At 60.8% G+C, this 11,969-nt stretch overlaps 2 protein-coding genes across 3 annotated transcripts in view; both read right to left on the bottom strand.

Annotated features, from left to right (window-relative positions):
• MYO15B (myosin XVB) overlaps positions 1–1,232 on the bottom strand; it is a 32,233-nt gene extending 31,001 nt beyond the window's left edge. The window contains 2 exon segments of the mRNA XM_077756140.1: positions 6–347; positions 423–1,232. Of these exon segments, the coding sequence (XP_077612266.1) occupies positions 6–347; positions 423–1,232 (1,152 nt within the window).
• A 4,499-nt stretch (positions 1,233–5,731) lies between these two features.
• The window catches only part of LLGL2 (LLGL scribble cell polarity complex component 2), a 22,041-nt gene continuing 15,803 nt past the window's right edge, over positions 5,732–11,969 (bottom strand). Inside the window, exons 10-25 of one of the 2 annotated variants that reach the window (XM_077754533.1) lie at positions 11,205–11,422; positions 11,065–11,132; positions 10,776–10,929; positions 10,599–10,703; positions 9,945–10,237; positions 9,692–9,842; positions 9,285–9,435; positions 8,535–8,651; positions 8,252–8,418; positions 7,602–7,866; positions 7,207–7,360; positions 6,922–6,950; positions 6,636–6,683; positions 6,389–6,431; positions 6,200–6,301; positions 5,732–6,073 (exon numbers count right to left, since the gene is read on the bottom strand). In XM_077754533.1, the coding sequence (XP_077610659.1) occupies positions 6,037–6,073; positions 6,200–6,301; positions 6,389–6,431; positions 6,636–6,683; positions 6,922–6,950; positions 7,207–7,360; positions 7,602–7,866; positions 8,252–8,418; positions 8,535–8,651; positions 9,285–9,435; positions 9,692–9,842; positions 9,945–10,237; positions 10,599–10,703; positions 10,776–10,929; positions 11,065–11,132; positions 11,205–11,422 (2,102 nt within the window). In that variant the 3' untranslated portion in view covers positions 5,732–6,036. The remainder of the gene's footprint in view (positions 6,074–6,199; positions 6,302–6,388; positions 6,432–6,635; positions 6,684–6,921; positions 6,951–7,206; positions 7,361–7,601; positions 7,867–8,251; positions 8,419–8,534; positions 8,652–9,284; positions 9,436–9,691; positions 9,843–9,944; positions 10,238–10,598; positions 10,704–10,775; positions 10,930–11,064; positions 11,133–11,204; positions 11,423–11,969) is intronic. The other variant, XM_077754523.1, reaches the window with a different exon arrangement.

The following is an 11,969-nucleotide window of genomic DNA, read 5'->3' as shown; positions in this document are numbered from 1 at the left end:
CGCGCCACGCGCAGCAGCCGCTCCTTAAGGCCCGCGCGGCGGGGAGCCGGAGCCGCGGCCTGGGGGGCGGGATCCGGAGGGGCTTTCGCGCGCAGCCTGCGGAGCGCTACGAGGGCGGCCAGCGGCGCCGGGGTCCGGGGCGCGTCTCCCCCTCCAGCTCCAGATTCGCTCTCGCCCGCCGCCCCTTGCACCTTCCCCACCACCTTTCCGACCTGGCGTCGCCGAGTCCCGGAGGCCGAGGCTCTTCGAGCGGCGCCCTGCGGCTCAGCCTCCTGCCGCGCCTCGTTGTCTGTTGTGTCCTGGGCCAGCCTGGGGTCCCGAGGAGCCTGCGAGCTCTGGGGGACGCGCTCTGGGCTGCCCTCGAGGGGGCTGGGGGGCTTGGCCTTTTTGCCCCCAGCCCCCTTCTCGTCGGCTTCCGTGGCCTGGCTCGCCGTTCCCGGGGCTGTCCGTGGGCCCCCTCGAGGCCCGGCCCCCTTCAGACTCCATTCCGTGTCTGTCCCGGAATCCTCGCTCTCTCCCTGGGGTCCCCCCCCCGGGGACCCTTCCGGGCTCCGGGGTTCAGCGCTGCCCCCGCCGTCACTGCTGGGGCGTTCGCCGGGTTCCAGCTCTGGCTCCGACCCGGTTTGGGTGTCTTCCGGGACCGTGTCCGTTTGCTCCGTCTTGGGTCGCGGCTCCGGGGCCCCCGTGCTCTGGCTGTCGCTCTCCTGGGCCTCTCGGGCTTCGCTGTCCGGGCAAGAGCTGCCCCCGTCTCCACCCGACGTGTCCCCACGGAGGCTCCGGGTCTCTCGGCAGCCCTGCCGAGCCGAGGGTCCCCGCCCTTTCCTTCTCCTCCGGCGGCGGCAGACCTCACTGGTTGTCCCTTCTCGGGAGAGGCTGGCTTCCTCCAGGCGCCCGCCACGGTGGTCCCTGGGCCCGCGCCCCTCCTTAGATCCGCGTCCCCGCCGCTGCGCGCTGCCTGGTCTCCCCCCGGCGTCTGCCGGCGGCCCAGCCCCCGACGGTCTGCAGCCGCCGTTCCCCTCTGCGGTGGGCTTACGGCGGCCAGCCTGGGTCCTGTGCCTTCCTGCAGTGGCGGGTTCCAAGACCGGTCTGGCCCCACGGGCCTTACCACGACCCTGTCGGCGTTCCTGGCTGGGCACCCCGTCTGCGCTGGCCGACCCCGACTCCTGCTCCCCCGAGGCCGGCCTCCCGGGGCCCTCCTGGCGCTGGGGCGCTTTGCCCTTGCTCCCACCCATGGTGGGCCCAGCGAAGAGGGTCTTCTCCGCCTCTCCTCTCCCTGAAGGTCTGGCAGCCCACAGCACCCTCAGCCCTTGGCGGCACCCCTACCGTCCTGCTCTGGCTGGCTCTCCTGGCGCAATCTACCCCCTGGGGGCTCCAGCCTTACTCAAGAGCATTAATTATACAGGTGGCTGCGGGCTCCTGACCCTTTAGGCCAACAAAGGAGTGGAAGCCGCCCAGGAAAGAGGAGACGCCTCAACAGCAAAGGCCGAGGACAGGGCAATTGTGCCACCTGGGAGGCGCTGCCAGCCAGGCCAGCCTGGCACCGTGCCAAACTGAGGAGCCCCACGTGCTCTGCTCCCCTTTCACTGCTTGCCCAGCGAGGGGGTGAGCCCCCCTTTCAAAGAACCTAAGAGATCCCACTCTCCTTCCTTAGTCCCCTTGGACTCAATAGTATCAGTAAATAGCTAACACGTCAGAGCTTATTATGCACCAGGCACTGTTCTAAACACTTTATGGAGTCATTTAATTCTTTTTTTAAATTTTCTCATGTTTTATTTATTTCTGAGAGAGAGAGGTAGCATGAGCAGGGGAGGGTCAGAGAGAGAGGGGTCACAGAATCTGAAGCAGGCTCCAGGCTCTGAGCTAGCTGTCAGCACACAGCCTGACGCAGGGCTCGAACCCAGGAATGTGAGATCATGACCTGAGCCGAAGTCAGACATTTAACCGACTGAGCCACCCGGGCGCCCCTGGAGTCATTTAATTCTTGAAAGCATGCTAAGAGGTGGGTGCCATAAGGATTCCCATCTTATGGCTGATACGACTGAGGCACACAGCTGAGTGTCATAGTGGCGGTCAGAGAAGGGATGCCAACCCAGACAGTCTGGCTCCCAAGGCCCGCTGGAGAACAGCTGTGAGGGGCTACCATCAGCTGCAAACTTTTTAAAAAAATTTTTTTACATTTATTTATTTTTGAGAGACAGAGTAAGACAGAGCATGAGTGAGCGGGGGAGGGGCAGAGAGAAGGAGACACAGAATCCAAAACAGGCCTCCAGGCTCTGAGCAAGCATTCAGCACAGAGCCTGACAGCGGGGCTCAAACCCACAAACCACGAGATCATGACCTGAGCCAAAGTCAGATGCTCAACCAACTGAGCCACTCAGGTGCCCCAGCATCACAGCAAACTTGACTTTCTTTGGCCCATTCCAATGTATCCTGCGTGGTGCTCTGCGGCAGAGAGCTCCGCCCTCCTCTCCAATCTCTTGCCTTCCTGGTCCCCTCCTCTCTGCATTATTGATCCAGGCCGGGCCGTAGCTCACTCAGCTGCGTGGGTGTGGCTCCTGTCTTCCCAGAGCCTCCCATCCCTTCCCTAAGCATCCTCTCCAAACCCTCCGAAAGGGATGAAAGGGATGTCATCTCATCTCATTTTACAGATGAGGAAACAGCTCAGAGGATAAGTGGCTTAGGGATACACGGCCAGTAACTGAGGAATTGGGCACCAAACCCACCTCCCTTGACCCTTACTGCCTGTTCTTCTGCTCCGTGGAGTTTATGCTGGGAACTGGCTTTGGAACCAGCCAGCCATGGTCTCCCAGCTCACCTCCTGGCTGAGTGACCTCCAGCAGCCTGCAGGGAACCCCCTGACAAACAGAAGGGAGAGAGGGGACTCCTCTCCAAGCCCAGCTCTCACCTCTGGCTCCCACTTTCCCCTTCTCTCCCTCACCTGCTTTGCTCCTCCAGTCTGTGAGTCCTCCTCTGACCATGCTCCATCTCCCTTCCTCCCTCCCTCCTTCAGGAAGTCTCCTCCTTTCCTGGCCCCTACCACCAGCCTCGGTAACTTTCACCTCCTTGGGTTGGGTGTTAAGGTGCTGAGCGATTTTATAGACTCTCACTGAATCCTTACCACCCTCTGAGGCAGGCCCTGTTATTATGGCCTGTTTTATAGGCAAGTAAACTAGAGCGCAAGGGTGAGGTCATCTACCCAAGGCCACACATTCGGTCACAGGTGAAGCCAGTGTTGAGGACTGGGTCTGCGTGACTTCCAAGTCTAAGTTGAACACTAAGTCTTTCACTTGTCGATGTTGAAGACCCTCAGATCCAAGTGTTCAGACCATGTGCCCAGCTGCCCGTGTTATGTCAGCAGGACCCTCGGAATCTGGCAGTGACCTCTGCCACTCACTCACCTTCTCCGCCTGGCAGCGGTCCTTGTCAACCCGACCTCTCAGTATCTCCATTTTGCCACTATGGTCACCTCCCCCTGCATGGGAGCTGCAGGGACCTCCAACCTCTCTCCGTGCCAGGTCAGCTTCCAATCAACCACTTTCTAGACAGCGCCAGACTCTCCCATTTGTGCACGCCTATCCATAAAAATTGTTGATCTCTAAATAGGAGAATGTTTTCCTAGAACTGAAACGGGCGAACCACCACCATTAGCTAATACTTCATAGCACAAAGTACTTAAGGCAATGCTCATCCTTCACGAGCGCGGATGTAAATCCGTTTTCAGAGTCTTGATATTTTCGAGTGTGTGTGTGTGGTTGTTATTGACTTCCGTTCGGTCTGATGAGCTAGTTCATTGCTGCAGCCAGGAGGCTCCCCTGCGCTGTGGAAGTGCTCGGTTTTGCCATTTTCTTCTGCTTTCTAGGCGCTGCGTTATTTCCACGATCTTCAATTCATGGTTTCTTGGCAGGAAACTTCATGTCACTTGTCCATTTATGTAAGATCATTTAGCTAACTGGACAGTATAGGCACTAAGTCCCTCTAAACCAGCAGTCAGAAAACCACACAAATCCTCCTGACCTCTGTGTGTGTGTGTGTGTGTGTGTGTGTAGCTGTCCAGCTCTCCAGGGTGTGATGTTCACTCCCTCCTTGGCACCCACTTTTGGTGCATAACCCTCTGATCTACAGACTGAGGACCGGGTGCCAACCCAAGGTATAAACAAGGCCTAATTTCTTTTATGATGAAAATAAAGGTCCTGTGCATTCTAACATGTTCTCCCTGACCCTGACAGAGGGTCACCCCCATCGTGAACCTGTGAACCTTGTGGACTCCCGTGAACTTCACGACAGATCATGAGGGGTTCCTCTTATCTCTTATCCTGTTCCCCAGAAAAAACTGGGACACAGGTAGGCAATTTGCCTGAGGTCACATGAGTGGAACTTGCTGGGATTTAAACCCCAGTGGTCTTTGAAAGAATGAATTTCGTAATAGAATTTCCATGCTCAAAGCCCTGCAGATGCTTCCAGAGCCTCAGGCTCAAGTCCAGACTGTCTTGCAGGGTACACAGCACTCCCCTCCTGTCTGTAGCTTTGTCTTTTTATCTACCCAGCATCCCTTCTCCACTGCTCCTGGGATAGCGGTCTGTGTTCCTCTTCCCTTTGGGGAAACTATTCTCCCCTATTCCTTGTGGCTTTTGGGACTCCCATCTCAGTAAATGCCACCCCCCCACTTCTAAGGAGATCAGGGGAGCCGGAGTGGTCCAAGTTACACAATCCAGGCTCTTGAGCTGCACATGCTTGGCAGGAGGGCATGTAGGGTGCTCCCATGACGTATCCATCCACAGACCTGGGCTGTGGCTCCTCCTCTGCCCTGTGCGCTAACCCATGTCCTTCCAACAGGCCATGTGGGCTCCTGTGGCACATAGCAGTGCCCTTGCCCTCTGCCAGGCTCCAGGGGGTCCCAGTCTGGCCCCTTGGTGGTCTCGTTTTTGGCACACTTCCTGCCACTCACCCTCAACTCTTGACGCAATCCCACAGCAAGCCGGCCAGTTCAGGTGCTGCCCGTCCCTCTGTCCTCTGGGTAGAACGATGCACCCAGCCTATTCCTGGTCATGTCCCTGCCCCAGCTTAATGTCACCTTCCCAGGTGCATCTCTCACAGGCCCCACATCCCCCGGGCTTGCCTACATCCTCAGACTTCCTGCCCTTAGTAGTGTGAGCCCCAGGGGACAGGGACCACGTTATCTGGGCCACCTCTGACCCTGAGCGCCTGGCATATAATAGGTGCTCAACAAAGACAGGCAAATGAAGTAGAATCAAGTAGACTCAACCCCCTGGCTTATAAGGACTGTAACAGTGGTCTGATCCAGCCCCTCATCTGGGGGTAAGACCTTTCATCTCTGGGAACTGCCTCCGACCTCAGCAGCACCCTATGGTCATTCCCTGGAGTCCGTAAGAAGCCACCAGGTCTGCGATACTGTGTCTTCCCCCTTCTGACAGCAAGCAAAGGCTGGTCAAAGGGGACTCTCTCTGCCCCTAACCCTGGGATGCAGCCATGCTCACTCAGGACGGTTAACTCTTGCCATTCATTTCCAAGGACAGAAGGTGCAGTGCTCAGATACAAACAGGCAGAATTTGCTCTGACTCAAACGGCCTAAAAACCGGATTCTCTGGGGTACCAGCCTGGCCTGCAACTGGGCCCCAGGGGGCAAAGGCAAGGGACCAGCTAACAATCATTTCTGTTTACGGAGAGAAAATTCCTGCACAATTAAAAAGATCAGTCATTGGACCCGTCCAGCGAAGAGGTAATAAGGTGTTTATTAAAAACTTTTTCACCCAGAGGCAGTTAAAATTTATAATTTAAAACCCAGCCCACTACAAAAAGGGGGGGGAACAAACTGTGCAACATTCACAAAAGAACCGACAGACAAGGCCCGGGTGGGGCAGCCCCTCGGCCCTGGGGTCCCTCCTCTCCGAGGCCGAGAGCAGCAGCAGGGTGGACACTGGGGTGGGCTCCGGCCCCTGGCGCAGCCCAGTGCACGGGCCTCCCGGGGGCACGGGGGGGGGGGGCAGCGCCCCAGGAAGCGCCCTCAGTAGTGTGTGTTCATCGCGCAGCCCGGACTGGAGACCTGCTCACTCGGCTGCAGAAGGACACAGAGCAGCAGCGACTCAGGGGCCTCTTGGGCGGCCCGGGGGCCTCAGTCCCCCGCCCAGGGGCATGCCCTCCCAGCCACCCCCAGCCTGGCAGCAGTGCCCAGGGCCCCTACCTCCCCCGTTGCTGAGGCTGTAACCCGTGGCCACTCGCTGAGATCGCCAGTCGCCATAGCTCCTGCACAGGCAAACACAGGGCAGTCACCATCCTTGGGGACCTCTGGGGAGGCCAGACGAGGACCCTCATTCCCAGAGAACTCCTGGTGCCTCAGGGCCCCCCCCTGCAGGCCCGAGCAGGAACTCACCCTCGGTCTCCCTCCAGCGTGCTCTGGATCTCCTTCAGGACCCCTGCAGGGTTAGGGAACAGCGGCCTGCTGAGGCTGGCAGAGGGCAGGCCAGACACCAACGCTGCTCCCCCTTTTACTGGTGGGGTGTCAGATGGGTCTGCCGCCCTCAGTATTGGCCCTCAGTTCTACTCTGGCTTTCCAAGCCCCCCCCGCCCCCACCCTGGACGTCCCTCATGAGGGCCCACCAACTCCTGCCCCAACTCACTCTCGTCATTGAGCAGAGCGTGCTCCATCACCAGGCCAGGCCTCCTCTCTGAAAGGCAGGGGCCAGGTCAGGTGAGCCCTGAGTCCTCCTCTGCCCCAGCTCCCCACTTCCTGGAGCGGCAGTGCAGGAGCCCAGAGCCCAGGATGGAAGGGATGCCGTCTCTACTCTTAGCCCGAACACCACCTATTGGCCTGCGGTTCCCTTCCTTCCCCTTCGGTCTGGGTCTGGGCCCAAGTATCACAATGTCCCTGCCCCCCACCCCTGGGCATAGGGCAGCCTGTCTTACCCTCTCCATCACTCTGGCTCCCTGAGTTCCTGTGGGGAGAGAGGTGGTGAGGACTGGGGAGTCCCGAGGCTCCCCATTCCTGCTCAGAAAGCCCTGATCCCATGAAGAATGAGGTCAACTGACCCGACCTACCTGGAGCCAGGGTATTAAACCAAGCCCTGGCCAGGATGGCAGCTGCCGTGGGAGGGAGGGGCACATGAAGGGGGGCAGTATGCCAGAGCCCGGAGGGTGGGCTTAGCTCACAGGAGAGGGGCCGGGGCAAAGGCCACCTGTCCTTTTACTGACCTGGCTCGGCCTGAGACCTTCTCTGGGCCTGATCCGTTGTGGGGGCAGCTGTGGCTCTTGGTTTCTGCCGAATCCACCAGACACCGGGGCTCAACCAGCCACTTGGTGGAGAGAGAGAAGCGCTCAAACTCTGAGGGTGAGATTAGGTAGAAACCTGGAGGGAAGGAGGAGAAGCCTGGAGGTGAGGCCAGCCCACGGCTCCCAGGCCCTGCGGCTGCTGACCAGACTTCCCTCCCAGGACGGAGGGGCCGGGGGCCTCCCTCAAAGTTCTCTGAAGTCAGTCAGTCCAGCCTGGCCTTGGCGGTGACGCCCCCCGCTGCCCTTCTCAGCAGCCCCTGGCAGCGCAGCGGGAGCCCTGACCCCCGCCCGCCCCCGGCCACCCCTGTCGTGCCCACCTTGGCCGTATTTGGTGAAGACGCAAGAGGCAATGCCGCTGACATCCTCCCGGCGGATGCAGCTGTACCGAACCTGGGGCTTGAGCAGGGGCAGCGAGACCACCTGGACGTCGCCCAGGTTGGTGAGGACAGCCAGGTGGTGCTCCCCGTAGTCCTCGGCTCGACAGCTGCTGAAGTGGGCCACGCTGACCCGCCGCACCCGCGAGCCCTCCAGGGCGGTCAGCTTCAGCTTCAGCTTGGCGCTCACCTTGGGCAGCGTGAACACCTGGGGGCGCAGGGCACGGCTCACACCCGCGGCTTCCGTGCCTGGTGCTGTCACAGGGCCCTGCTCCCCAGCAACGACTGCCCGGTCTCCGAGCCCGCTCAGCGCTCGGATATGCAGTCGCTATGCTTTGGCCGCGAAGGACACCCGGGCTATTTACTCCCATGTCTGTGTTTTCTGCCCCCACCCCCGACACAGGTCCTGCATCAGTGCCCCCACGCTGACCCCAGGGCCCGGGGTCTCCACCCGTCTCCTTTTCTGTGCCTCGGTAATCTCTCACGCACCAACTGTAAATACGACTTTACGTGAATCCCGGCCACTGTCATATGTGCCCAGGATGTGCACTCCCCACATGCCCCAGGGAGCCCCATCTCCACCCAAGCAATACCTTGAACTGCTCTTCCGACACCACAAGCAGCTGGTGGCTTCCCTGCATGTCCGGGCTCTTTGACAGGTCATGGGCCACCTCCAGGGGCTCAGGAAGGGGCACGCTGTGTCCATCCAGCACCAGGATGCCCACCACGGGCGCTCGGTGCATCAGCTGGATCTCCTTGGCTGCAGGGAGAGAGGCAGGTGGTGGCTGACAGTTGGGTCGGGTGGAGAGCAAGGCTTGAGACCCTCCCCTCTCAGGCAGATAAGGACCCTCTGCTCTCCCCCTGCCCAGCACTCACCCTGCTCTGCCCGCACAGGCTCATCCATTCTCCGCTCGGCGGGGGGCACACGCAGGGCGAAGGCATAGACGGTACCGCCGTTGGTGCCAGCCCACAGCGAGGGGCAGTGGCGGGAGCCTGCAGGGAAGCAAAGGTTTATATCTAACCCACAGTTCCGGGGGTCAGGTAGAGCCAGGTGACCTGGGCTTACATCCCAGCACTGCCACTCACTACCTGTGTGACCCCAAGGTGAAGTTAACAAACCTTGTAAGCCTCAGTTTCCTCCTCTGTAAAATGGAATGGCTGTGGGCCCTGCCTGTCTCCTGGGGGTACAGACAGGAAAAGCCGGGAAGGCTCTCTGACAACCAAGGGACTCGTGCACAGGTGATCTTGAACCCAGGGCAGCTCAGCCCTGAAGATACAGCAGCAGATACCCCCACCCCACACGTGCCCTGGCGGTCGGGCGGCAGGGACCTTCTGCAGGCTGCACCGGGGGCTGGCAGGCACTCTTGGAAGAAGATATTCCTTCCCTTTACAGGGAGAGGAGCTGAGACCAGACTAAGTGACACTTCTAGACACACTTCTAGAGAGTGGTGGCGCCCGAGTACAAAGCCAGTGCAACCCGCCTTGGGGACCCAGGCACGGGAGAGAAAAGGCAGGCAGGGGATCAGGTGTCCCCATGCTCCCCGCCAGGCCAGGCAGGAACCTCTGACACGCCCTCAGGCCAAGGAGTGCTCTCTGGGGCCCCCACACCTCAGGCTGGCCACTCACTGTCCCTCAGATAGGTGTCAGCAAAGTAGAGGGTGCGGACAAATCCCGTGAAGGAATCCTCTGCCGAGCGAGCCTCGATCTTCCGCTGCACAGGGGCCAGCTCCATGTTCTGCACACCTGTCCGCTCAGCCCTGGCGCCTCCCTCCGGCACCTGCAGCGGGTTTGGTCAGGCCTGAGGGGGGGCTCTGGCCTCCCCTTCCTGGGGGGATCCATCGCTCAACGCCAATCCTTCCAGGGGAAGATGGCCACCACCCATCTGGTGATACTGACTGAGGACTGAACCCTCTACACTTGGGGAGGCTGAGGCCCAGGGACGCAACAGGACGTGTCCGAGGCCACATAGCTGGTGGGCAGCGGGGCAGGATGCGAGCCAGCTGCCCTGGGCTCGCGGCTGGTCTCAGCCTCACCTCTCCAGGGGGACCAGCTGGCTGCCGCTTCCGGCTGGACACCCGGCTACGCCGTATCCGGCGGAAAGACTGGCGCAGGGACTTCTTTAGGGACTTCACGCGGGACAGGGGGCCCTCCAAAGCCAGCTGGTCACTGGGGTGCAGCGTGCATCTGGGGAGGGGACATCCGGACATCAGTGCTGCCGGGGCCCCGGGGCCCTGCCCAGCGCCAGTCCTAGACTCAGGCCCCGGCCGCCCCGGGAGGGCTGCTCACTTGACAAAGACCTGCCGCCGCTGCTGGTGGTCAAAGAGGCCGAAACCGTGGCTTGTGCCAAAGGCCACGAGCCGCCACTCGGAGTGCAAGGCCAAGGAGGTGACCACGGCCGGGGGCTGGCACTGCACCAACACGAAGGGCTGGAAGCCGGGCTCGAAATGCACGGGCCCCGGGCGGGCACACAGCCGCTCGTGGCCCTTCCAGCGGTAGCCCTCCTGGCCCTGCAGCAGGTCGGCCTCCACCTGCTCCACGGCGTGCTCCGCCTCCTCGTCGTTCAGCTCCAGCACCAGCACCTGGGGGGGGCGGGGGCAGCGAAGGACCTGGGACCCACGCCAAAGCCCAGGGCCCGAGGAGCGCCGGAAGGCCTCTGCCCGATCCGGGGCCCTCAGTCCTGGTTTCTGGAGGAGAAACAATCATCCCGAAGGCCTCGCTAACGGGACCAGGCAACCCCGATCCCCTGGGGAAGGCTCGGAGCCACCAGGGCGGGTGACAGTCCTGGTGCCGCCTTCAGCGGGCGCTCAGGAGGCTAGTGCCTGTGCCTGCTGCCCCCCAGGCCTTGGACACCGCCCAAAGTCAGCGCCCGCTCCTCCTAGCTGCCCCCCCACCCCCCCAAGCCCAGCGCTTGTCACTGCTCTNGCCAGCCCCGCCTGCTGCCTGCCCTGCCGTGCCCGCCACAGCCAGGTAGCCACTGTATTTGCAGAGGAAAATCTTCTGGATTCCCAGCCTCGGATCATCACTGTAGGGGTCGAAGGAGCCCACCTGACGACGGAGAAACAGTCCGTGAGCGTGGCCCTAAGCGCCAGACCCAAGCCTGTCCTCGCCCGGCCTCACCTTGCGGAGCGGGGGCCAGTCATCCTCGCCCTGGGCGTTGAGGTTCTCGCTGGGCTCTGTGTCGGTGACGAACACGCGTACCGTGCTGAGTTTGTAGAGCAGCCGCAGGCAGACGCCGGAGGCATCCCAGAACCGCACCGTGCCGTCTTCGTGCCTGTGGGCAGCGTCCACCTGCCAGTTGTGAGGGGTGCAAGGCCCGGGGTGCCCAGGAGGCCAGGGGTGCCCGGGGCTCTGTTCCCACCCCGCGTATTCTACCGAGCAGGAGGAGAGGGCCATGAAAGTCACCTACCCCGTGAGCAGCAGGTCCCTCTGGGGAGGGGCTGGGGCCAGGCTGGTACCACCGTCAATGGGCCACTCCTACAGAACGAAACCAGAAAGTCCATGGGCGAGCCTGGCCCGAGGTGGCGCTGGGGCTGGTGCCAGACGTACCATGGTGGAGAAGTGTGTGTGCTGCTGTCTACCGGCGGCGACGATGCGCTCCCACAGCTTCAGGGGGATGTTGGAGACGTGGTGGGAGCAGGTGATGGCGGAACAGTGCAGGGAGGCCAGGTAGGGAGGCTGCACCGGTGGCCAGTCAGCGGCCTTCAGGTCAATCACCACTAGTTCCTCCTCGGCCAGCACCACCAGGGCGTAGGGGTCATCGAAGGCTGTGGGGACAGGCCAAGGGTCAGGGGCTGCAGGAACCGCAGGAGGCATTTTGCCCCAGCCCAGCCCTGCAGGATCTGAAGGTCTGAAGGTCTGAAGGTCCGGGACTGGAGTCAGAGAATCTGCATTTATTTATTTATTTTTTACATTTTTTTTATTTTTGAGAGACAGAGAGTGTGAGTGGGGGAGGGGCAGAGGGAGAAGAGGAGGCAGAATATGAAGCAGACTCCAGGCTCTGAGCTGTCAGCACACAGCCCGATGCGGGGCTCGAACCCACGAACTGTGAGATCATGACCTGAGCTGGACTCAGATGCTTAACCGACTGAGCCCCCCAAGCGCCCCTGGAGAATCTGCATTTTGAAAACAAGTTCCACTTGAGACCTGCTTCGGGTGAGCCCCATGTCTCTCTCTCTCTCTCCCCCTCTGCCCTTCCTGGGAGTTTCTCTCTCTCTCTCTCTGCCCCTTGCTCACTTGTGCCCCCTCTTTCAAAAAAATTTTATTTTTTTTAATGTTTTATTTTTTCTGAGAGAGAGAGAGAGAGAGAGAGAG

Source organism: Crocuta crocuta, unplaced genomic scaffold (assembly GCF_008692635.1).
Source record: "Crocuta crocuta isolate KB4526 unplaced genomic scaffold, BGI_CrCroc_1.0 scaffold50, whole genome shotgun sequence".
Classification (NCBI taxonomy): domain Eukaryota; kingdom Metazoa; phylum Chordata; class Mammalia; order Carnivora; family Hyaenidae; genus Crocuta; species Crocuta crocuta.
Note: the sequence above shows the minus strand (reverse complement) of the source record. Positions and strands in the feature narration are given on the sequence as shown.